Raw genomic sequence first — 26,869 nt, 5'->3', positions numbered from 1 at the left:
TAGGTTATTTTATTTTATAAAAATATTTAAATAAAAAAAAAAATTGCAGCAGCAATCAGATGCCATCAGATGTTAAAACATTTCAATAGTATGGGCATAAGGTGTAATGTTTCAACTAAACAATAGCCAAAACACCACAACAAATACCAGCTATTGAATAGCCAAAAGTCCGCATCAAATGTTAGCACTTATCACTGTTAACCTGCTGTGGTGTGTATAGCTAATAAAAAGGAAGACCAAATCCTCGTAGTTATTGCTAATACACCAGAGTGACAAGACACGTAACATTTAAATCACGCTATTCTCATGTCGAACTTAAAGCTCTTCAAGGCCGCAGCCACGGGTGGTCAGGATTATTAAGGTGCCTCGCCCAAAGACTCCTTACTGGTTTACATACTGGCTTGAGCTGGGATTCAAACCCTGGTCAAGGGCTCAAACCCTACATCAAAGGCAACAGCCTTAACCAGACCTCTATCTAGCTGACCTACCTGCTTCTTTTTGTTCCCATATTAATTTATTTTTGCCTATGGACGCTAATTTTTTTTTCTAGCATGGAAAAGGGGTAGAACTTTTGTGAGGTTTTATTCTATTCTCTCCCAACAACGCCCTGAGCTCACTTTAATTTAGCTGTAGACTGGTGTAATTGCAACAAGAAGTGGACTACTCCTTCACAAGAGCAGAAACAACAGCACTTAGATGGCACAAATGTACTTACAGTGCCACAGAATACCATGTTGTCAATAGTGCAGTGCTGTTTTCATGGAAGGAGCACGAGTTCTATATCTCACCTATTAAAGAAGCACATTTGGGTGCTAAAGATAGCTATTCTGAATATCTATCTATATGGGATTTTTGTAGCATGCTTGTTTTGTAAATTTATTGGATTTAACTATAAATAATAAGCATTTTAAAAATATTGGTAATTAAAAACAAATTATATCTCCAAATATGAATCAAGATTTTCTTGACCCCAAAAAATTAGCCTCTTATATCAAATCTCAGAGTATATTTTTGCCAGTGCAGAGAGCCCATCAAAGCATCCTCCCCCCATTTCATCCCTCCCTTACCATCCTGCTGATAGTGGGGTGTCTCTGTTACTGCAGAGAGCACAGTGATCCCCCTAAAGCCTCATACACCTGTAGGATTTGGGACCTGATCCCCTTGGCAACATTGCAGGGCAGAGCCTGTACAGAAGCATTTTTTGCTATGCAGGGGTGGAGTGCCGACAGAACAGAGTGGTAGTGACGTTACGCGGCCACTGGAGGGAAAAAGTGTTGAACACAAAGGCCTGTACCCACGGCACAATTTTTACAGCAATTTTGTGACATCGTTTAACAAAGCCTTGTTAAACAATGTTGCTTGATGTCATGGCGATCGCTTGTTTTTAAATGACAGTCACGGCGGATCCGATCATGAACGATCATTCCAAAAGTATGCGATCCCATCGCATCCATCATGTGCCATTTTTTGTACCCACTGCATAAGATGGATCAGGGAACAAGCGCTCGTCAGATCGTGGGTCGCTGCAAATTCCCCGATCCATTCTCTGCAGTCTTCAGGTGGGTACCTAGCTTAAAGAGAAACTGTGACCAAGAATTGAACTTCATCCCAATCAGTAGCCGATACTCCCTTTTACATGAGAAATCTATTCCTTTTCACAAACGGATCATCAGGGGGCTCTGTATGGCTGATATTGTGCTGAAACCCTTCCCACAAGAAACTCTGAGGACCATGGTATTCCTGGCAGTTTCCGGTCTGTGAACCTTGTTGCATTGTGGGAAATAGCTGTTTACAGCTGTTTCCAACTGCCAAAAAAGCAAGCAGTGTGTACATCACCTGCCAGCAGTAAAAATGTCATTATGTGATAAATGTACTTTGCAGCACTGATTGTAACCCAAGCTTCCAACCCTCGACAGCTTTTTGCTACCTTCAATTCCCTCCTCAACCCCACTCCTCCCCCTCCCAGCTCCTCCCTCTCAGCCAATGACCTTGCCAACCACTTCACCACTAAAATTGCAACAATACGCAATGAAATTTCCCTCCTCCATCCCTCCCTTACCAATGCGTCTCAGGTTGTCCCCTTGCCTTCCCTCCCAGCGGCTCCCTTGTCTCATCCACCCCTCGCCTCTTTTGCTCCTGCCACCATTGATGAAGTCAGCCTGCTGCTAGTGGCTTCCCCCCCCACATCCTCTCCCTGTGATCCGGTACCCGCGAATACTCTTCGTCCCCACTTCCCTGACCTGGCCCCAGTCCTCACCTCCTTGTTCAATCTCTCCCTTTCCGCAGGCATCTTCCCCAAAGCATTCAAACAGGCCACTGTGCTTCCCCTGCTGAAAAAACCCTCACTCGACCCATCCCTACCCTCAAACTACCGCCCAATCTCCCTCCTTCCCTATGCTTCTAAACTTCTCGAACGCCTAGTCCACCAGCGCATTACCCAATACATCAACACCAATACCCTACTTGACCCCCTACAGTCTGGATTCCGACCTGCGCACTCAACTGAAACAGCCCTCGCCAAGGTGGTCAACGACCTTACCCTTGCCAAGGCCAAAGGCAGTTATTCCATCCTGCTCCTCCTTGACCTCTCTGCAGCATTTGACACTGTTGACCACTCCCTCCTCCTCCAATCACTACAGTCCTCCTCCTACCTATCCAATCGCTCCTTCACCACTTCCTTCAATGGCTCCTCCTCAGCTCCTGCCCCCCTTTCAGTTGGGGTCCCCCAGGGCTCTGTTCTAGGCCCCCTTCTTTTCTCCATATACACTTCCTCAATTGGCAAGCTCATCTCCTCCCTGGGCTTCAATTACCACCTTTATGCAGATGACACTCAGATTTACCTCCATACCCCCGATCTCTCAGCCACCACTATAAACAAGGTCTCCTCGTGTCTCTCAGCAATTTCCTCCTGGATGTCAGCTAGGTTCCTAAAGCTTAACCTAGACAAAACTGAGCTCCTGATCTTTCCACCCCATGCTGCTGCACCCATCCCAGGTTTCCACCTCACAATCGACAACACAACCATTCTCCCTACCTCCCAGGCCCGCTGCCTGGGTGTCACCTTGGACTCTGACCTCTCCTTCATCCCACACATCCAAAACATCACAAGAGCCTGCAATTTCCACCTCCGTAATATCTCCAAGATCCGCCCATTCTTAACCCCGGACACGACCAAACTGCTCATCCATGCCCTCATCATCTCCCGCCTTGATTACTGTAACTCACTCCTTTCTGGCCTCCCCCTGAAACGCACTGCCCCCCTTCAATCAGTGATGAACGCGGCTGCAAGACTCATCCATTCTTCGCACCGCTCTGCATCCACATCTCCCCTTTGTGAATCCCTGCACTGGCTCCCTATCCGTCTCAGGATAAGTTTCAAGATTCTATGCCTGGCGTATAAATCTGTGCACAAAACATGCCCTACCTACATCTCGGAGCTTGTTCACAAGTATACACCAGGTCGCCCCCTCCGTTCCTCCAACGACCTTCGCCTCACCACCCCACGCATTTCACACTCCCATGCCCGCCTGCAGGATTTCTCAAGAGCTGCCCCCACCCTCTGGAATGCCCTTCCACCACCCATCAGACTTGCTCCCTCTTTCAACACATTCAAGCAAGCCCTCAAAACCCACCTCTTTATGATGGCCTACCCACCTTCTACCACACAGTAACTCTCTAAGGAATATTTAACAGCCCCCCCTAGTGTTTCCACCCCTCCCTTTAGATTGTAAGCCTCTGGCAGGGTCCTCCACTCCCTAGTGTAATCTACAGGATCATGTGCTCCTGTCCTATGACAGCCTGTACTTGTATTACTGGGCCTACCTAACCAGCCCATATTGCATGATCATGTATTTTGTACAATTTGTATGTATAACTTTGTTCTATGTGTATAACCCTATGTATGTCATCCTTGTATCATTGTATATATTTATTGTCCAGCGCTGCGTAATATGTTGGCGCTTTATAAATACAATAAATAATAATAATAATAATAATAATAATAAATGTCAGAATGTAAATCAGGGATTTAAATGATTTTTACAATGGGCAAACACTGCCTAAATCATTTATACATAATTTTTGTAAAAATTAAGCACTTTTTTATTACATTATTTTCACTGGAGTTCCTCTTTAAGAACAATTTACCTAGATCTGGTGCCAGATTACATGGCACTATTACCGTCTATGGAGCTACCATATCTTTACTGCTGTAAAACAAGGCCTTTCTTGTACTTATTCGAACGTACCCTCTTTCCCTGAAAGTAAGATCTACCCTGAAAATAATCCCAAGCTGGAATTTTAAACATACTTGAAATATAAGCCCTACCCCAAAAATAAGCCCTAGTTAAAGTTAAAGAAGAGGAAGAGGTGGCAAGCAAGCGGGGACTAGAGATGTGGCGAACGGTTCCCGAACCGTTCGCCGGCGAACATCTCCAAATCCCTGGGGCTCTTACTACTTCCGGGTCGCACTGACCCGGAGTAGTACGCCTGCGCTGCCCGGCGGAGTGCGTCCTAGATCGTGCTCCTGTTGACAGGCACTTTCTGCGCGTGTGCGTGACGTCATGAATGACGTCACGCTCATGCGCAGAGAGTGCCCGGCAACAGGAGCGCGATCTAGGACGCGCTCAGCCGGGCAGCGCAGGCGTACTACTCCGGGTCAGTGCAACCCGGAAGTAGTAAGAGCTCCAGAGATGTTCGCCGGGCAAACAGTTCGCCACATCTCTAGCGGGGACACAGCGGTGCAGTGCCGATTGAGCACCGGTCCTTTCATCCCAGTACACTGCAAGGTTATCAGCTGTGTGCAGGAATGACAGGGCAGGTGCCTGATCAGTACAGTAGCATACCTTCAAATCCAGGAACAGCACAGTACAAAGGAACAGGAAATGTTCTGCCGAGAGACACTTCTTGATTAAAATATAAGACATCCCCTGAAAATAAGCCCTAGCACATCTTTTGTAGCAAAAATTAATATAAGAACACTGTCTTATTTTTGGGGGAATACGGTAGCTTGCAGTCAAACCAGCTATCTTTTGTGACACAATATTTTTCTGTTTACTATCTTAAAGTTAACACAATGACCTTCTTTACAATATATTTTTTTATGTTATAACCTTAATAAATAAAACAATCTTTAAATAAATCACTTTACATTTTGTTTTAAGCATCAATTTTTTTTTTATAAAGAACTATAATGTAATAGTCTACAAAATGAAAACAGCAAGGATTTTTAGAAATGTGATTGATTTTTTTTGTTTGGCATAGAAGAAGAATATTTTATTATAGTTTTCAAATGTTTCTAAATAAAGAACCTTAGAGATCCTCTCAATCTGCCAACAAGTGAGCTAAGTTTGAAATCCGCTACATGAAAGCCAAGTATAATTGGACCGTGTAAAATATAGATTTGTAGTGATGACCATGACCATTGTATTCATATGAGATTTGAAGGGCTGACCCTCCTATACATCTGAAAAGGTTCAATGAACTAAAATCAGGTTTTTCTTAGACTGACAGCCTGCAAGAGGCGTTATATAATGCTTGCTGGTGTCGTTGTCATAAAATCAATGTACAGAGCGTAATCAGTGGTAGCTTGCAGATGAACTTTCATGCTCAGTTAAACCAGAGAAACATATAGTCTTTTAAACAAATGCCAATTTGCTCTCTATGGAAAGACATCTTGTGGCTTCTCTTAATGGGAAACGATTGCAGATCAATGTTATATAAAGAAAAAGTTCTCCCTTGCTGCAGCCAGGCTTCCTGCGCTGCCCTTTTTCCATCATCTGACATATGTAGAATTGTATTTTGTTCTGTGACACTTCTGACAGAATGGACTTGAAAATGTGTTTAAAAGATAATATCACAAGTCATGAACTAACTGTGGCTAAGAACAGTTGTGAGGTGCAATGCTCACTAAAGAAGACAGGATTAGGAAAGGTGCATTTAAAACCTTCATAAGAGATCAGGGTGCACAATATACTTTTAAAGCCTCATAATGCACAGATTTTGGGGAATTACATTCACAGACAATACTTGTATTCTACCACAAGATGTCACTCAACCACAACCCTCGTTTAGGAGAAGAGCTCATCACATATACAAGAATGCAGGAAGCATGTGACTAATTTGATAAGGAAGTGGAAAAGACCAGTCAGAGACTTGTAACTTTATTACTAGGGTGGAAATTTGCAGCGGAAAACTTTGATCCCCTAATGCTCAAAATGCCCAGCATGACCTCTGATCTAAAGTCAGCTAACCAGTATGGAGTTAGTCATGAACACGCTTTCTCATCTGGACACACAGGTTCACAAACGCCACTGGTCAACTGACTTCAGGTCAGAGGCCATGCTGGGCATTACGGAATAGAATTTCACTGCTGGCGAACTACACCAAATCCAATCCCTATTTTTTACATGATCAAATCGACCACATTCCTCACCATGAGTTAGGCTGCGTCCACACTAGGTCCGGAAACGTATCCGTGGCTGCGTTTTTCAAACCTGATGAAAAACGGAGTCCCGGATACTAATGTTTAAAATAGCAGCCAGCCTCACCCAAGTAAAAAACGGATCCGTCTGCGTTTGCGGGGATCCGTTTTCAAAACCTGAATGGAAGGTCCGGACCTGCTGCATTTTCACGCAACGGATCAGGACCACGGATACACGCAGGGGTAGTGAAAGCAATGAGAAAACGCATCTCCAGCTCCACAGTCAAAAAACGGATGTGAAAACGGATAGCCTGAGCTTTATGATTGGCCCAAAAAATCCTCCCACTCCTTCCTAATGATAGAGACGTTTTCTGTCAGGGAAAAACCTGGACGGAAACTGATGCAAAACTGATGCAAAACTGATGCACTTTCATCAGTTTGCAGTACGGTGGGTACTTCCCCTGATCCGGACTGCAGTGTCCGTCCTGCAACCGGGTCTAGTGTGGACCCAGCCTTATTGTATTTCTGGCAAACTTCCCATATATCTCTGACTTTAGCTTTCAGCTCTTAAAAGAGGTATAAATAAAGACATTGAGGATTGGTGCACAGCATATCCATGTAGCATGAGTGTGCTGTACCACTCTGCAGGTTCCTGGCAGTGTCCACTCCACTTTAAATGATAGTGCATTAGCTTTCTGCAAAAACTTTACAAAATGAGTTTGTGCGTAGTGGAAATGTAAAAGACAAACCTGGACATGGTGAAAATGTCAGCATGCATAGGTCCATTCTGCATGTCTGTTGGCTAGCTCCTGTCCACTCTTAGTTTGAACATAGGCTTAGATTTACGGTCATCAAAATAGGACTTTTAAAAATCCTGGAATACTGCTGTAATACATTGGCCTCAATTCACTAAGATCATGCTGGAGATAAATAAGGCAAGAGAAAATTACCTCCACACAGTGAGAGAGTTATCTTATCTCTTCATTCCTTAAGTTACCTCCTCTGTAGTTCATTTACCTCCTCTGTAGTTATTTTCACACGCAGTTAATTAACAGCCTGTCTTTAACTCTGGAGTTATTTTAAGGATTGGAGAGTTAACTTAAAGACAGAAGAGTTAAAGGGAAGGTTCAGGGAGGGGATTAAAAAAATAAAAATAAATTTCCACTTACCTGGGGCTTCCTCCAGCCCGTGGCAGGCAGGAGGTGCCCTCGCCGCCGCTCCGCAGGCTCCCGGTGGTCTCCGGTGCCCGACCCGACCTGGCCAGGCCGGCTGCCAGGTCGGGCTCTTCTGCGCTCCATTTCCTGGGACTTCTGCGTCCCACGCCGGCGCGCTGACGTCATCGGACATCCGCTGGGCTGTACTGCGCATGCGCAGAACTACTGCGCCTGCGCAGTACAGCCCGGCGGACGTCCGATGACGTCAGCGCGCCGGCGTGGGACGCAGAAGTCCCAGGAAATGGAGCGCAGAAGAGCCCGACCGGGCAGCCGGCCTGGCCAGGTCGGGTCGGGCACCGGAGACCACCGGGAGCCTGCGGAGCGGCGGCGAGGGCACCTCCTGCCTGCCACGGGCTGGAGGAAGCCCCAGGTAAGTGGAAATTTATTTTTATTTTTTTAATCCCCTCCCTGAACCTTCCCTTTAACTTTAGGCTTGCCTGAGGTAAAATGTTTCCTGAATACTACATGCCTTATCACCATGGTAACAACTCTAGAAATGTTATTAAAGACAGAAGATAAGCTTAGTGAATTGAGGCCAGAGTCATTCACACAACAGTTTCAAGTTCATATTGATCATGTCAGATAATGCAGCCAGGTAATGAGAATAAAGGTGAAGTTTAGGCCAAGGCTACACAGGTGATTTTTAATCTTAGAAATGTGTACAAATAAATTCCTAAAGGTAAAATTGCTATTTACTGCTACTACAGAAGGGTCTTGGGGAGATATGGTGTAATAATGTGAATTGTTGTACTGTTTTTCATTATACTTTCTTTTATTTTTAGGCCCCTCGACTCTACATTGAAGCTATCAACAATAGTAATCATGTCCATCTGTACTGTGCTTTTCTAGACTTCAGGTTAGTGTCAGATATTTCCATGTTGATGTTATTAGTGCTTTGATATTGCAGATTAAAGATATTTTAGATGTTTGCACAAGTTAAGTTGTGAACCAGTAAAACGTGTTTATTACTACCACCTACAAGAACACAAAAAAGAACCACAATAGTGAGGAATCACAATAGTAATGAATTCTGAATCCCAAAAAAAATGCACAATCTTTCCTGGTCTAAAGAAGTGACGTTGTCCCTTTTGCAAGCAAAACTGGGGGAATGTTTGGCTACAAAAAGGGGGGGGGGGGGGGGGCTCATTGACTACCAAAACGGGGGTCTCTCTGACTACCAAAACGGTTGGCACTCTGGCTACTTAAACAGGGGGAACTCTGGTTCCTAAAATGTGGGCTCTCTGGCTAAAAAAAATGGGGGGCTTTCTGGCTACCAAAACAGAGGCTCTCTGGCTACTAAGATGGGGGGCTCTCTGACTACCAAAACAGAGGCTCTATGGCTGCCTACAGAGTGAACTCCCTGGCTACCTACTGTACATGGTGGGCTCCCTGACTACCTACAAGCAGGGGCTCTCTGTCTTCCTGTACTGGGGGGCCTGCATGTGGCTACCTAACACTGGAGGCTCTTGTGGCTATCTATACTGGAGCTCCTCTGGCTACCTACACAGGGTGGGGCAATACCTCTGGCTAATACTGGAGGCTTCTGGCTAGCTAGCTATATTGTGGGCTGCCTAATACTGAAAGCATCTTTGGCTACTGCATTGCAATAGTGTGCCCATGTCTACGGGGGGTGGAATTTATACACCCTCGCCCTGGGAGCTCTACTGCCTAGAAACTGCCCTGGGGCCAAATTATTGAAATGACTTTTTACATACTGCAACCTTAAAGAGGACTATTGATAAAAAATACAGAGCTTGCAATGGAAGGCTCGCTATCACTGCTGCAAAGGATTGGTAGGGTTAATAAATCACCTGCTTGCCTGTAATTCATTAGATATCAGAAACTACACCCCCCTCCTCAGCAAAACCACCTCGATTTTTTTTCTTAAAGAAAACCTGAACTGAAAATTAAAAGTCAAAATAAACATACAAAAGTCACACTTACCTCCCGTGTAGTCTACTCCTCAATCTCTTCCTCCTCTCCCACGTCCTGTTTGTCCACTGTTATCAAGGGAATTGTCCGTCCTCTATTTTGAAAATGGCGATTACCCCATAACAGCTTCCTGGTCAGCGCACTGTTAAACTGTAACATTGACCAGTTGAGCCATAGGGAAACATGGACATTACTTGGCACATCAGTTGTCCACTCATCTATAACTGACAGCAACTGATATATAACTGACAGCAACTGATATATTTCAGTTCTGACAAAATTTTGTCAGGACTGGAAGGGATCACTGTCAGAAGAAAATGGTGAGCTTCTGAGAGGAACTAAGGCAAGGTAACTATTTAATGTTCATTTGAAGTTACCTCATGTGTTTATTTAAAATATTTTTACTCAGTACAGGTTCCCTTTAAGTATTCCAAAGCTCTGTGACCACCCCACCTGCTTGCTGCTGCCCACCCACCCCAGCTTGGCAGCTGATGGTGGTTGCCGAGCTTGGTGCAGGCCACGCCAACAAAGGTGGGGATGGCCACAGAGCTTATGAAGAAGACTTTGGGGAAAATTGCGATGGCTGTCTTGCTGATAGAGAGGCATGGAGTTTCTGACATCTAATGAATAACGAATGTGCGGGTGAATGATTACTGAACCCTACCACCCGCCAATCCTTTACAGCAGTGATAGACAGTCTACATTACAGGCTTGTGCACACTCTTATATTTATACCAACCTTCCTCTTCAATAGCATTTGTCCAGATTATTAAATTGCTAAAGCAATTAAGTGTTGTAAAATGCTTTACTAGTGACCTATTTTACCACATTTCACTGAAAAAGACAATTCTGTTTGTTCTTTAAAAGCCATGAAATTCCTTTGATTGTTCTACTCTATAGGAGGCTCTCTCTTTTATGTTGTTGACTTTGTTTTTTCAGTATGGCATGATTAAAGTATTCTCTCTCTTGTTGTGCATAATATTCTAAGTTCAAAGTATGGCATGTGCTATTTTCATCCTTACACAGTTGCCACTAACCTCCATGACCTTGTGTTATTAAGTAAAGAGAACACTAACATGTATCTCATAGCAACTAACCAAACGCTTTTAATTGTTTTCATTGTCTAAATTGATGACAGGTGACATGACATCTAACAATTCTTCTTTATTATCCTTCTCCTTACCTTACATTTTACACCTGCTTCGTAAACCTCCAACCAACTCTAATCTCTGATTTACATAAAGAGCTATGGAAATCGAAGCAGATATAATTATAAAACGAATTAACAGTTCACTTTCCACACTTGTTTTCGTTACCACGTCCTAAAGGAAATAGTAGACTATTATTAGTTCAATATTTGAAGACACTAATAGTTCTGATAAGTTGGCTTATTATTTGGTTGCCAAGTGAACCATGTTTTACTAAGTGATGTCTATTATTTCCATTGTGTTGATTCTACAATCTACCCTCTGAAGTGAGCACTTCAGAGCCCAATATTGGCTAGAGTTTTCAGTTCTTGAGATGACAAGACAAATAACATTTATATTGCACTTTTCTCCTGGCGGACTCAAAGCGCCAGAGCCGCAGCCACTAGGACGCGCTCTATAGGCAGTAGCAGTGAGACTTGCTTAATGTCTTCTACTGAATAGGTGCTGGCTTACTGAACAGGCAGAGCCAAGATTCGAACCCTGGTCTCCTGCGTCATTGGCACAGCCCTTAACACCATCCAACCACTGTATGAGATCCTTAGTATATTAGGATACAATGGGGAGTATACAATAGATTGTGTTAAAGCGGACCGGACCTCAGAACTTTCTCTCTGCTCTAAAAGATACACAACAACATAATAACCTTTATTTGTTACAGCTGATACACATCCTAAAGTAAATCTCCAGTGTTTCTACTTCCTGCTTTTTATGAAACCAAACATATTGTTAAGATCCTGTGCTTTTAAATGAGCTTATCTGTCGTGGCAATCAGGTGACAAAGGAGAGAGATCAAATTACAACTTGTGATTAGACATGCTAAACTCTCTAAATACATACAGGGTGCATTTCTCTATGTTTGCCTTCTGTCCTATGCAAGAGTTCAGCTTCACTTTAAGCAGAATTATGTTGAGTATTGTATAATGCATTGTCATGGGCGCAAATAGAGGAGCGTGGTCCCTATGACCAGAGGGGGGCCCAGAGCCATAAGGGGGCCCCAATTACTACTTCACTCTCTCTGCAAGGGTTTTAGGACCCTTGCAAAATGGGCCCCCAGGCTCTGAGGGTCACAAGGGGGAGGCAAGGGAAAGGGTGTGAATATTATGGGGCCCCATCAAAGTTTGGTGGGTGGGGCCAGGGGACCCCAGCGTCACACACATGTGATGCTGTGTGAAACTCGACATGCAGAAGTGATTGCCAGAGGCACATTGGCGTCCCGCGTGTCCCGCCACCCTGTGCCGCTATAAGCTATCCAGTCACTGGTGCATTTATGGAATTATATCCAACCATACATGGCTATCCAAGAGAAGCTGGAGGACATTTATAAAGTTGCAGAGGTTATACGCATACCATCATTGGGAGCTCACACCTATCTTCAATGACCTGGAGGAATCTGCTAAGCAGGCCAGGAACTGATCTTTGAGCACTGTCTCCCTGCCGCTTACAAACAAGACTAATTACTGTCTAAGCTTTTTGTGCTTTGCTGCTGACCTTCTAACCCCTGCACAATATCTTTCCTTTGTCTATTAACTCCTTGCTTATAACGTGCCCGATGCTGGAGACAAGTCTGCGAGTGGGACTTACTCTATTGCTGCAACATATTACGCATTTGACGAGTCTGCAATTGGGACTGTTCAATTCAACTGGTTGCTAATTGGGCTGCTGGAGTTTTATTAAGTTTGAATCCTCACTAACAGTGAACTTTTGGCTGTTTGATCTATATGGTGCAACTTTCCGAGCTGGCCTGCTATTTGTATCCATATTGATGTGTGACATCTCTACTATATGGAGTCTCCACTCGATGGGTTTTCAAGGTTTTCATCTTTGTGGGTGGGTTCTTATAGGCTGTTTGACATCCATATTTTTGATTTGAGTATTTTTCTATAATAAAGTGAATCCTATTTGCATCAATTAATACTCTTTTTCAAAGTGATTGGTTGGACTCTGATTACTTGCACCAAACGTTTTTATGATACCCCATCAAAGTTTTGCTGGGGGCCCCCATGATTTGCAGTTATGCTCATGTGCATTGCACATAATATAGTGCATTCTGCTCTACTCATCATGTGGTAAGACTTTACTCACGTTATTTTCCTTGCTACAGTTTATTGCATACACCCCCTTATGTGAACATAATACCAATAAATATGTAGTCCTTTTCAGAAGAACATGTTATGGATGCACATGTCATTAATTTCTTATTTGGTGGTTCTTGATAAAGGGTTTGGCTACATTTATGAACTCCACAAGTTCAGTCTGCTAATGAATTCAAATAGCTATTTAGATATCGTTGTCTAGTTATGTGTAATAAAGATGAAGTGAGCACTGTGTCCTTGGACATCGACTGCATATGATGTCAGAAGGGGCCTAAACTTGGCTGTGTTTCAATATAAGGAAATAAACACACATTAAATCCTCTCCCTACACAAAAACAACAGCGCAGGCCTCTGTACAACAGCGTAGCAGCCCCTAGTACAGAGCACATGCAAAGTTAGAGCACGGCAACACTGTATACTGGTGTTGGTGTTTGAATTCAGGACCACATGTATCCAGCACCATTTCAGCATGGAACAGCAGGATGGGGTGCATTTTATTTAAAGGATAACTGTAACTAACAAGAGGGATATGGGGACTGCCATATTTATTTCCTTTCAAACAACTGCCTAGGTATCCTGCTGATCGTCTGCCTCTAATACATTTCACCATAGACCCTGAACAAACATATGCAGATCAAGTGTTTCTGACATCATTGTCAGATCTGACAAGATTAGTCACACGCTTGTTTCTGGTGTTATTCAAATACTACTGCAGCCAAATAGACCAGAATGGCTGCTAGACAACTGGTATTTGTTAGAACCTGTTCTATATCACCTTGCTTCGACACCATTAACTTCTTACAGTTGCGTCTCACAGACTGTGAGATCACTTGACTCTCAACACAGCAAGCAGGAGATAGACTTTCTCAGGCTTCTTCAAGGTTTACGTTATTTATTCAAGAAACAGAAATACAGATAGACACAGTTCGTCATATCCTAGCCACGCCAATCTTCATGTTGCGTTACATGCTTCTTGATTAGACTTCCTGCTGAAGTCAATCAGGTACCTTCTTCCTAACTACGTTATACTAGACTACCTATGTACAGCATACATTATATCAGATTACATGTATAATGGAAATACTTAGAGGTTCCAGTCAGCCTTTAGATCTAGTGGGAAAGTCAGAAGCAGAGTGAGCTCTGAGTGCCCACCTAGGTTTTTAATACCGACTAGGAAAGAGTTAAACGTGACATCATATTCGCCATCCCCTAGACCAGACTATTGGATGAACCCCATCGTGGTGTCATAATACCCACCCACTCGATTAATATTTAATGTCACCTTTCCTTTACTTACTGGAATGTGGATATTTAGTAAATATGGCTGATGTTTATTGTTCCAGTGGCGTACAAGCTGAGGTCAGTGAGACCTGCGGCCTTGTCCATAGAACAGCTTCTTGGTATGTTCTAGTTCTGCTGACAGAACTGCAGATTTTCTCTCTAAGAGAAAATCCCTTAAAGGGCAGGTCTGCTCCTCAAGCCTTTTTGACTAACTCAGTCCAAATAACTGAGGCCTACTTACATTATAACAATCCCCCCTAAAAAGGCTTGACCCGCAGATCTCAGCTTCTGAACCCACTCGTACCTGGTTTCTTTTCTTTAGGTTTCACTTTTTGATGTTCGTGCTCACACAACTTCTCTGCTCTAGGCGGTTATCCCTGGAAGAGAGAGCAAGACCTCTTGGTCTTCCTGTAACCAGGCTCTCTGGGGAGGCCCTACTTCTAAGTCCCTCTATTCCACATGCTCAGCATTTGCGTCACTTGCGTAGCACTCACAAACTTGCATGACCACAGAAAAGTAAAACTTGTGTGTTTGTTACTCAATGGAGCAGTGCCAGGTGCCTTCTAAAAGAGAGCCTTTATACAATCAGCTCCATCACCGGTACTACTAAACCTATACCCGTAACCCTGTATATCCCTTAATTTAAAAATATTGGTTCATGAGATTGTTTATGAGGCACCAATCTCTTGACCAGGTTAATTTGTTTTACGTAATTTTAACACGCAACCTCACCTGGGTAATGATGCCTAAAGTTGTCATCCCCATCCAAACGACCAGTGGGTGTAGGAAGAACCTTTGAACTGCAGAGGCCCAGTCCGAGTGTCCCTGGAACATCACCGGAAACCTTTTCCACCAGGTCAGACTGGAACTCACCTGCTTATTTTTGTGTTCTACCTCGTTAAGATCACCTGGATCATGATGAAATCTTACCTCTAACTTAGTGTACTGTTTGTTTAACCGTTGTATCAAAGTGTGGTCGTCTTGGATCAAACCCTGTTCCCCTTTGTCTCATGTCGTGTTCTCTTTTAGGACGGGAACTACCCGTGAAACTTTGACCTTAAGAGTTCTCTTAAAAATTTGAGAAATAACGTCATCAAACCTGGATGACTGGATCCATATGGGATCTCCGCTCCCCCAATATGTTCCCCTTGACAGATCCCCCTGTTGGAACAATTATGAAAATGTACCTTGAATGTGTCCTTAGACATGATGCTAAAAAAACAAACCTTTCCTTCAGCCACCGGAACTGTCGGTTTGGCTTCAGGGTGGATCTTTTGAATGTTAGCCTTGCATTCTGCGTTATTGAGCCTGCAGGCTTCTTCACTAAATTTGACTTGCCCCGGCAAACACAGGTACCTCTGCAAGAATTGCCCGCATGAGGACAACTCTACTTTTTTTCACCTCCCCGTCTAGCACCAAAAAAGGTTGACCTCTCAGGTCCTGGTGTAAGACATGGGTTGAGGTGGGAACTAAAGAAGTGGCGGTGCCTAAAGGAATGTTGCACCGTTTCCATTTGTTCACCCAAACATCTCAGAGCTGCCATGCAAAAGATCCTTCTCCAGAAAAATCGATATACCTCTCCTTGTCCAATCTCAGTTGCACAGGATCTTTTAGCATCTCCCTGACAAAATATGTCCCCAACTGTCCTGATTGGACCTCTTCCCCCCTTATGTCCTGAGGCACACTATGTACCAGAGGTTGGGAAGACTGTACTCTCTGCAATCTTTCAATTAAGAGTACCTCTTCACTTACCCAACTAGCATGAGGATAAGTGGCTGCATATGGACTGTGTAATATCGTCCCCTGTGGTGACCCGTGTGGTGTGGATGGGGTTCCCTGTGTTGGCTTTCCCTCCCCCGGGACCGCTCTCCCCACCCTCTTTGTCACCTGGAAATGTGGCTTGATCTCGATTTTTACTTCTTGTTTCGAGAACCACCAACCCTCGGCTTTCCAGCCTTTACGTGTGTATAGTTGTTTCAGAGGCACTCTCTGTTGGTAGTTCCAGAGTGTGATGTCCCCCGCGTCTCTCCGGCAGGAGAATTGACGCCTCCTGCTCGTTCCTCTCCAATCTGGAACCATCTCACTCTGGATAACCAAGACAAGGTACCCCTGAATCACACACTCCACCTTTTGCATGTACCCATTGTACTGCAAGGTACCTTTTAACAAAACTTTGGATCGGTGCATCGATTCTGGGAGTGTGACATTCAAGAGCAGATTTACACTGCCGTTCACGTCACCCTTCCAGCACCCCTGACCTTTCAGACCTTTCACCCACATTGTGCGATGAAATTTGTCTGCACCTGGCACTTGTGTTCTCATTAACCCCTTATTATACATGAGAATGTCCTCTCTTCGTTCTCCTAGGACAAAATGGCAACCTAGGATCACCATCAGCACGGTACTCTTCATTATAAAGCACCACCTTGGGAAAGAAAAACATTAGCAATTTGCACTATGCTTTGCTCAGTCAGTTTTTGTTGTCGTTTTCCGATCTCAGGAATCTCGTGTTTTAGTCTCTTTCCAATTTCAGGAATCTCGTGTTTTAGTCTCTTTCCAATTTCAGGAATCTCGTGTTTCTCCAAACTTAGATTGGCATCTGGAACCTTTCGCTTATCCGACTGACATCTTCATCTTTGCTGCCAGCACTGCAGCTGTCTCGAGCCCATATTGCCAAACTCATGAAATTGAAATACAAACAAATCAATTCTTATTAACGATTTGGGATTCGCCCTGCGGCTTGTACTCTGTACACTTTAACTTGATCAATATATGCCGTAATTGATCTCGTTGCTTTATGGTTCTCATGAACTCTGTTTACTCTTATTGGTAGATTGGAGTTACAACCTCTCTCCCCTACCTAAGTACTATTCTCAGTACTTCCCGGGTTTCGGCACCATTGTTAGAACCTGTTTAAAATATGCTCCCGCGGACTTCACCTCTGGAAGCTCTCACCTCATTGCAGCTCCCTCCACATCCCCCCCTATCTGTCCATGCGCGGCCGTCGCATGCACAGATTACGGATGCCACACCTGTTGCTGCTTTGCAGGTGAGCCTGCAATGCTCTTACTCATTTTTGCATTTACTTATCTCGAACTTCCTCGCGATACCAACTCTGCTAGAAGTTCTGTGTGTTGTACCCTCTGATCAATGTTTGCCGTGCCACTACCCCCAGACTTCACAAAAAAAAATGGCTGCCTCCCTGTAGGAAGGAGCACTTTGCACTTAAACTACACAGGGTGCAGAGCTAAGCATACCAGCGTCACATGCCTGTATGCAGATCCCTGAATGCCCACGTGGTAGGTAGTCATATGGCAAACACCGTACTGATACACTGTCACTCTGTACATGGCAATTCTTTCATTTGTATAATTGCCCCATGAACTGCTGTCAGTTCTTGTTCTTTGTGCTACAATTGATAGGAGCTGGAAAAAACATATTTGACCAATCAGTGGACGAAAAAAAACGCACAAAAAACAGCCCCAGGACAGCATAGACCTCTTAGTCAAGCTCTGGCCCTGTCCACAACAAAAAACTGAAAAAAACGTTACCGCTCTGCAGCAGCGGCGACGGAAACCCGGATTGGTCAACTCCCTTTTTTCCAGCACCCCCTTGCTGCACTGTCCCCCCTTTTCTCTATTGGGAACTCCAGCTGCAACACCCATTAAGGTGCCCCACTTACAGGAATAATCCCATAAGCAACTCAGTACAGACCCTTTCCTGATCTGCGCTGTTCCTTGTCTCCCTGCACCTAGCTGGGAAACATTTCCTATCCGTGACCATGCTAGTCGTACAGTAATAGCTCGGTGCACGTATTCTGGCATTCCCCCCTCCCTTTCAGCTGCTCTGCCCGGAGCCGCGAGCACAGCCTGACGTGACGTGGATCCCCCAGCCCCTCCTCTCCCCTGCCATGACGTGTGGGAGTCATGACTCTTGGGGGCGGGCCCTCTCCACTGCCGCCATTTTGAGTCCTGGACTGCCAGCTAAGATGGCTGCTCCCATAGCAACCTCTCGATCCTATAAACCTTAGGAGAAAAAACAAACTCACACAGAACAAACATTTTATGCATAATTACACCTAGCATCTATACACAGTGCAGAAAATCAGCATTCCGCCACATACCCTCACGAATGCCTGCAAACCTGAGAAAAACAAACCCCACGTCTCAGCTGTAATCCGAACTGCAATCAGACATAAGGATCCCCAGAGACTTAGGAATCTCTCTCACTCTATCACAGACATAACTCTAAAACCACTTTAACTGTTACCATCCCAGCTAGAAACTTCTTCTGAGAGGAACATTTAGCAGCCGAAGCTGACCAAACAATATTAAACATATGCAGACATTTAAAAACATGTTAGCAGCACTGACTGGAACGAGTAGAAGCCTACTTATCTCTCTACGCTTTCCACTACGGACAGAGAGGAAAAAAACACACTGATCGGGAAAAAAACGCCAGCTCACCGAAGGAAAAAAACGTACTTCTAAGTTTTACAACTGTCTCACACTCCCTCTTCTGTCTACTCGTCTCCTCTCTCCCCCATCTACTTGCTCGAAAGCCGCCCCCCCTCCTCGTCTGCGGGGCGCTCTCTGCTAGACTAAAACACCGCTGGCCTCCCTCCAAGCTGTCCTCCCCCTACGCAGACAGCTTCTCTGAGAAAGCGAAAAAAAGAAAAAAAACAAACACAGCAAATACCACCAGCAGAAAAAAAAACATGCCTGTGACAAATGTGGATGTAACTACATTCTAAACCGTAACATACATTACAGAAACATTAAAGCCCGTACTATATACGATTTACACCGAAGGTAAAAAAATACGCAGACACCAAACTGCAATTAACACAGAATGTACACATCAACTCCTTGCACAATAAAGATAATGCAATATAACAACGTAAATCATACATGCCTGATCTGCGGACTCTTCGCAATTCATCAGCTTTCCGCAACTGTTCTCCGCGAAACTCAGATTGGACTCCGGAACGTCTGGGGGGGCTCCCACATCCCCCCTAGCGGATCGATCTCTCGCAGCACGTTGCCAGCTGGCCACAGAGGGTTCCGTCCGATCCTGTGTAGGCTTTTTAACAACTGCAGTGCACATGCAGTGTATCGTCCAAGAGTTTCGCCGCTGATTCCTCGAATTGCAGCCCGTGTGCTCGGCTCACGCACACCCACACCACTTATCAGCTTGATAAGCTTTTCCAGTCCGCGTCTACTCGGCTTGTTTTGCTGTGGAATATCTTGAAAACTTCTTCGGCCCCCGGCCCCTGTCTGCTTGTTCTGCTAGACAGTGTTTAATCAGGGTTTAATCGGCACCATTTTTAGAACCTGTTCTATATCACCTTGCTTCGACACCATTAACTTCTTACAGTTGCGTCTCACAGACTGTGAGATCACTTGACTCTCAACACAGCAAGCAGGAGATAGACTTTCTCAGGCTTCTTCAAGGTTTACGTTATTTATTCAAGAAACAGAAATACGGATAGACACAGTTCATCATATCCTAGCCATGCCAATCTTCATGTTGCGTTACAAGCTTCTTGATTAGACTTCCTGCTGAAGTCAATCAGGTACCTTCTTCCTAACTACGTTATACTAGACTACCTATGTACAGCATACATTATATCAGATTACATGTAGAATGGAAATACTTAGAGGTTCCAGTCAGCCTTTAGATCTAGTGGGAAAGTCAGAAGCAGAGTGAGCTCTGAGCGCCCACCTAGGTTTTTAATACCGACAAGGAAAGAGTTAAACGTGACATCATATTCGCCATCCCCTAGACCAGACTATTGGATGAACCCCATCGTGGTGTCATAATACCCACCCACTCGATTAATATTTAATGTCACCTTTCCTTTACTTACTGGAATGTGGATATTTAGTAAATATGGCTGATGTTTATTGTTCCAGTGGCGTACAAGCTGAGGTCAGTGAGACCTGCGGCCTTGTCCATAGAACAGCTTCTTGGTATGTTCTAGTTCTGCTGACAGAACTGCAGATTTTCTCTCTAAGAGAAAATCCCTTAAAGGGCAGGCCTGCTCCTCAAGCCTTTTTGACTAACTCAGTCCAAATAACTGAGGCCTACTTAAATTATAACAGTATTGTTTTTAAGGAAATAAATATGTCAGCCTCCATATTCTTCTCACTTCAGTTGTCCTTTAACTCTGATATTTCTTCCTTCCAAGCTGGAGTTAAATAAAGCACAACCTGTCCTCCGGTTTGGTGCTGTTTGGTGCTAATGAATGCATGTGTTTGGGTTCCAGAATTTAAACTCCAACACCACTGTATGTGCTATGTGATGTTTGCCCTGGATGTTTTTGGATATGTCCAATGATAAAGGAAATCTTCACTGACAAGTGCGGACCGTTTCTCTTTTCCTGTGACTTTTGGACCTGCTAACCAGGTAGTGCACTGTCGTGGAGTTCGGTGGGATGTAGCGGTGTTCACTCCATGCAAATTTCCAACACCACTGTATGCACACCATAAAACACACTCCAGTTTTTCTGCATGTGAATCTTTAAAGCAATAGCAAACTGTCCACAGACCTAAAGTAGTGTTACGCAGTCAGCATACATTTATCTTGCATAACCATCGTCTTTCTCCTCTCAAAGGGAGACATCTGCACACAGTCATCTTGCTGTTATAGTTGGCCTGCCCTTTTTTCTTGCTGCAGCCAATCAGCCTGCACAAAACTTGTAGTAACTGACTTTTTCCTCTATCCAACACTTATGATCCCATATCTGATACCATATATGTGATATGTTCTCTGCTTCCAAGCAACCGCTTCCCATTCCCATTGTGCTGACTGTGTGCAGAATGCTTGCTGGAAACTCTGAAACAAATTACCACTTATAATTGTATTGTGTTCTATTGTAGATCACCTCTATATTCCTAACGCTAACCCTCAGTATTTTTCAAATGTTAACTCCCAAAGTACTAAAGATTGGTCCTGTTATACCCATAAACAGTTCAGTATTCCAGCCATCATAAAATGTATAACAAGGCAACCCCTACATTACACACATGTGCTATCCATCCATGCATGTTGTACATGTGCATTGTACTTTTAGCAATATTCTGTATACACATGCTGTACACTTACCTATGCACTGTACAGCCACACACTGTGCACTTACTCATATGCACTGTACACTTACCCACATGCTTTAGACTTACACATGTGCTGTACACTTACCCACACACTGTACTCTGTCTTCTAACCTGTGCTGTTTCCAATGGGCACCAATTTGATGGTAATTATTAAATTGGAAGTGCAGGTTAACATTTAACTGAAGTGTACAAATATATTAAAAATCGCTTTAAATAGGCCCATTTGTTAGCTATCATAGTACTGGCAGACTTTCTGTAGAAGACAAGGCAGTTAGTGTTGCTGTACAGATACTGTTGCACTCTTGTGTACCCCCAATATCCCATCCCATGCCCTTTACAAGTAAAACAAGGCACTTATATGAGTTTGTTTTACATTTCTTGGTTTCAGCCTATCGCCTCAAAGGCCATGCTCCCAAACTAAGCATAAGTGGGTGGTGCAAGATTTTTTTTTTTCTTTTTTAAAAAGTCAGTTCCAGGTCAGGTGCCACAGGGGTGTGCATTTGCATGAGGGAAGGATATTATTATTATTATTTATTATTATTATTTAGTATTTATATAGTGCCGACATCTTCCGCAACGCTGTACAGAGTATATAGTCTTGTTACTAACTGCCCCTGAGAGGAGCTCACAATCTAGTCCCTACTATAGGATAGGATTGGGTCAAAGGGGATCCTGAGAAAACCAAGAGTAGACAGGAATACTACTCCAGCTATCCACTACAGCAGTGGTCCTCAAACTAAGGCCCACGGGCCAAATGCGGCCTCCTGAGGCTTTTTCACCGGCCCCCACTCACAAAATATATTACTTGTTGATGTGGTCCACTGCATCTTTAAATATTGATGTCTCGCATATAGAATAGCACTGCTGGTACCATTAATCCACAGGGAAGTCAGCGAGCAGTCATTCACTGGCTTCCAATCCAATTCTGTATCAGGTGACACTGCTGTCCAATTGGACAACAGGTTGCTCCCTGAGTATGCTTTACTGTCTGGCTAAAATAGGTTTTTCACTATCTGCACATGCTGTATCTGCTTTAGTTAAATGGGAGACAAAAGGGCTGCCTGTGTAAACAGGTAATAGTTTACACTACCTAGGTTCAATGCAATGTTTTCTACATCATACAGTATTATGTATAGTCCTAATTACAACAGAGAAAGAACATGTGTGCATCAACCAAGTGAACCTGACAAATCTGGCTTTGCAAATTTGGCCTATTGGCTAATCACGAGACATTGCTCATGCAAATAAGAGTGCCTGGGACCCCCGCGGCCCCCCGGTTGTATGGGGGCAATGGGAAGCCTCCTCGTGGCGCCCCTGGATAGTGCTATATAGCATGAACTAATTCCCGCAGGGCGATTGTTTTGCGGTTTTTGGTTTTTGACCCTGCATATTTAGGCATGCGAAAGCAAATGCTTATTTGCATGAGCAATGTCTCGTGATTAGCCAATAGGCCAAATTTGCAAAGCCAGATTTGTCAGGTTCACTTGGTTGATGCACACATGTTCTTTCTCTGTTGTAATTATTATGTATAGTCCGCCCCCAATAGTTTGAAGTATGTTGACCCGGCCCTTAACAGAAAAAGTTTGGGGACTCCTGCACTACAGCATGAGGGGCTCTCCACAAGAGGCGCAGTACACCCTCCTCCCTCCTATGCCCCCACTGCATCATCAGGGCTTCTCCTTGACTTAAATGATAGTTGTAACAGATTGACCAGCAAGCTCATGGTGAACCAAAACTCCTAGGAGTATGTAAGGGGCTAAAAGAGGCCAAAAAGCCTCCTTACTAATATGATAGTTGTTCATACTGGTGGTAGAGCAGTACCATAAACAATGTGCATGACAGAATTATGATGCAGTGCCCCATTTACGTGTAAAGTATTTCACTGTTATCAGTTCCAAGTGGAGGTTATCACTCTCCATGGGGGGGCTGGAGGTAGGTCCATTATTCACTCTATTAATTAACTGGTGCTAAAATGTTGGTTTTATTAGTAGGACAGAATCATGTGCAAAGGTTTCCAAAGTAAACATTTTACCTTTATTGCTCTAGAGTTTTTAGATGATGTTTACTTTTTGCTTGTCAGAAAAATAGTCACATTGCACTTCTCAGTCCAGATGCAAAGATACAGAGGAACATGGTTCACTTAAAATGTCTAATGACATAAAACCAAATATAGTAATCTGACCTTTATGTAGAACTTTAAACTCTTTGCTTCCCTGATGAGTCATATGTTAGATCACAATCAGTTGTCTTTGATCCATCTTACAGCTCCGGTTCTGGAATTTGGTCCAGTGAAGGATGTGTTCGTGTTGAAGGAGACTTAAACTACTCTGTATGTCGGTGCAATCATCTCACCAACTTTGCAATACTGATGCAAGTTGTGCCAGTTCAGGTAAGGAATGACAGAGTTTAGATGATTTCCTCATTCGGGCGCTGGACGGCACAAAATAACAGGTTTTCTTTCAGGGGGATGGAGTTTCCATGTATTTGTTTGTTAGTTTGTAGAGGTGATTGGAAAAATGTGGCATGGACATACCCTGCAGACCATGCAATAAATGGCACTTCTACTGGTGTTTTAGTAATCCAGCTACATTGAACCTAGTGTTTTTCTGTACTGTTCCATGGATGACTTTCTTATTATTGTTATTTGATTTATTCAGACTTGTCAGAATGAATGAATGCATTACCAGACAGAGTACTGTGATACTTGATCAGTTTGTTTATTTTTTACTTTTCGTACTCCTCAGCAGAGATGTCGCGAACCTCCGATTTTCGGTTCGCGAACACTGTTCGCAAACTCCTGCGGAAGGTTCGGTTCGCGTAAAAGTTCGCGAACCGCAATAGACTTCAATGGGGAGGCGAACTTTGCAAAATAGAAAAAATTATGCTGGCCACAAAAGTGATGGAAAAGATGTTTCAAGGGGTCTAACACCTGGAGGGGGGCATGGGGAAGTGGGATACATGCCCAAAGTCCCGGGGAAAAATCTGGATGTGACGCAAAGCAGCGTATTAAGGGCAGAAATCACATTGAATGCTAAATTGCAGGCCTAAAGTGCTTTCAAACATCTTGCATGTGTATACATCAATCAAGGAGTGTAATTAGAGTACTGCTTCACACTGACACACCAAAATCACTGTGTAACGCACCGCAAACAGCTGTTTGCGTAGTGACTGCCATGCTGGACTGGTGCGCAACATGGCCAGAGTGCAGGCCGTGGCAGTGTTCAAGCCCATATGGTCGCCGGGCTGTGGTAGCTCAATGATAGAACAACAGTGACTGTCAACCTGATCAAATTTGGTCTGTCCACAATGAAGCAACGACCTTATTATCTTCTTGTATGTAGGTAGGCATAGGTAGGTGTCCCAGTAGTTAGCTAGGCATAGGTAGGAGACCCAGTATAGGTAGGTAGGTGCCTCAGTAGTTAGCTAGGCATAGGTAGGAGTTCCAGACTAGGTAGGTAGGCATAGGTAGGTGCCTCAGTAGTTAGCTAGGCAAAGGTAGGAGACCCAGTATAGGTCGGTAGGTGTCCTAGTAGTTAGCAAGGCATAGGTAGGAGACCCAGTATAGGTAGGTAAGCATAGATAGGAGTCCCAGTATAGGTAGGTAGGTGCCTCATTAGTTAGCTAGGCATAGGTAGGAGTCCCAGTATAGGTAGGTAGGCATAGGCAGGAGTCCCAGTAGTTAGCTAGGCATAGGTAGGAGTCCCAGCATAGGTAGGTAGGCATAGGTAGGTGTCCCAGTAGTTAGCTAGGCATAGGTAGGAGACCCAGTATAGGTAGGTAAGCATAGGTAGGAGTCCCAGTATAGGTAGGTAGGTGCCTCATTAGTTAGCTAGGCATAGGTAGGAGACCCAGTATAGGTAGGTGTCCCAGTAGTTAGCTAGGCATAGGTAGGAGTCCCAGTATAGGTAGGTAGGCATAGGTAGGTCCCCCTAGTATAGGTAGGTAGGTAGGTAGGTGTCCCCGTATAGGTAAGTAGGTGCCCCAGTAGTTAGGTAGGTATAGATAAGTGTCCCAGTATAGATAGTTAGGCAGGGCCTTGCTGGCACAGTAATAACACTTACCAAGGTCCAGCTGCAACAGATAGGGCTGTATAATGTTAGTGTCAGTGAGCAACACACAAAAAAAACACATCAGGAAAACATTAGAGCTCTCAAAAGAGCTGTTGAGGGGTTCTATTTTAGCAATAACAATCAGCCAGGAGCAAGCCAAGAGCCTAACTAATCTTTCCCTAGGAGAAAAAATCTGCAGCAGCTCTCCCTAGTCTGTCTATTTGCAGCAGGCACACGAGTGAGTGTCATGGCCAGTGAGCCTGCCTTATACAAGGGGGGGGGGGGGGGTGTATTAGAGGAATAATAAGTCCGGGACCGGTGGCAGGGAACGGAGGATCTTGGGAGGGGGGCGCGGGACATGACAGCTGCAGGGGGCTGATAGAAGCCCCAGGTAAGTGTAAGTTTTTTGTTTTTAAAATCCTCCACAGAACCCCTTCAAAGTGTACCCAAGGTGATATGTGACATTATGAGATAAACATGTGTATGTACACTGCCAAACATATTAACAACCAGGCTGTTTTACTTGTTTTATTTTACTGCCTGAAAGAGTTTATTTCTAGGCATGAACGTGACAGCTTTTGATTTGTCAGCACCCTGTCCGGAATATAGTAAACACCACTGATAAACAAATTACAGCAATAAAACTTTTCCTGGCAGAATACAACTTCTGAAGGCATGGAGAGATAAAATACATGGACCTTTTTCTATCTCTGGGACACTTAACAGGCTGCCCCTGATTAGAGACAGTAAAACATTCAACCTACTTTGTAAATGTTTAAAGCAGAACTAAAGATTCATAAAAAAAAAGAGTTTCACTTACCTGGGGCTTCTTCCAGCCCCCTGCAGCCGCCCTGTGCCTGCAATGTCTGGAAATGATGCTCCGGTCCTCCGCAGTGGCTTAGTTTCATTTTCCCAGTCGTGGAGCCACTGTCCCTGCGCTTACTCGCTCTCGTTCACGTCACCGTGGCCGTCCTGCGAACTATGCAGTGCGCGTTCTGTAGTAAGCGGACTGCACATGTCCAGGACGGCCTCGGTGACGTGAACGAGAGCGAGGATGCGTGCAGAGATTGACATGAAAGTTGGCAAACCAGAAACAGAGCCACTACGGGGGACCGGAGCATTGTTCCAGGTCATCAAGGGTACAGGGCGGCTGCAGGGGCAGAAGCCCCAGGTAAGTGAATTTTTAATTTTTAAAAAAAAAAAATTTATGAATCTTCTGTTAAGCTTTAAATAGAAAAGAAAACCATGGGAAACTTAAAAAGTCCTTTTTAGGAGTAGAAGGATAAATATCTATATATATATATATAATAGAGTAAGTGCCTCAACCTTCAAACAAGAAGAAGAAGTAGTGCCCTGCCCCCAGGGCCGGTCCAAGCAAGAAGAAGGGGCTGGTCCAAGCAAGAAGAAGAAGTAGTGTCATATCCAACCAAGGGCAAAGAGGGATAATTTGCATATTCAGTAGCAGTGCATTGTGGGTAACCACAAATGTTCACTTATAGCGGAATTATTGCAGATTTGCTTCTGTTTTAAGGAGGAAAATTACACCAAGTTTTGCT

The 26,869-nt window shown here is 44.1% G+C and overlaps 1 protein-coding gene across 1 annotated transcript in view; it reads left to right on the top strand.

Moving 5' to 3' along the window:
* The window catches only part of LOC137532788 (adhesion G-protein coupled receptor D1-like), an 853,822-nt gene that overhangs the window by 447,773 nt on the left and 379,180 nt on the right, over positions 1 to 26,869 (top strand). Inside the window, exons 14-15 of the mRNA XM_068253730.1 lie at positions 8,418 to 8,491; positions 23,530 to 23,653. Coding sequence (XP_068109831.1) covers positions 8,418 to 8,491; positions 23,530 to 23,653 — 198 coding nt within the window. The remainder of the gene's footprint in view (positions 1 to 8,417; positions 8,492 to 23,529; positions 23,654 to 26,869) is intronic.

The sequence above is a fragment of the Hyperolius riggenbachi genome, chromosome 1 (assembly GCF_040937935.1).
Source record: "Hyperolius riggenbachi isolate aHypRig1 chromosome 1, aHypRig1.pri, whole genome shotgun sequence".
Taxonomy (NCBI): domain Eukaryota; kingdom Metazoa; phylum Chordata; class Amphibia; order Anura; family Hyperoliidae; genus Hyperolius; species Hyperolius riggenbachi.
Note: the sequence above shows the minus strand (reverse complement) of the source record. Positions and strands in the feature narration are given on the sequence as shown.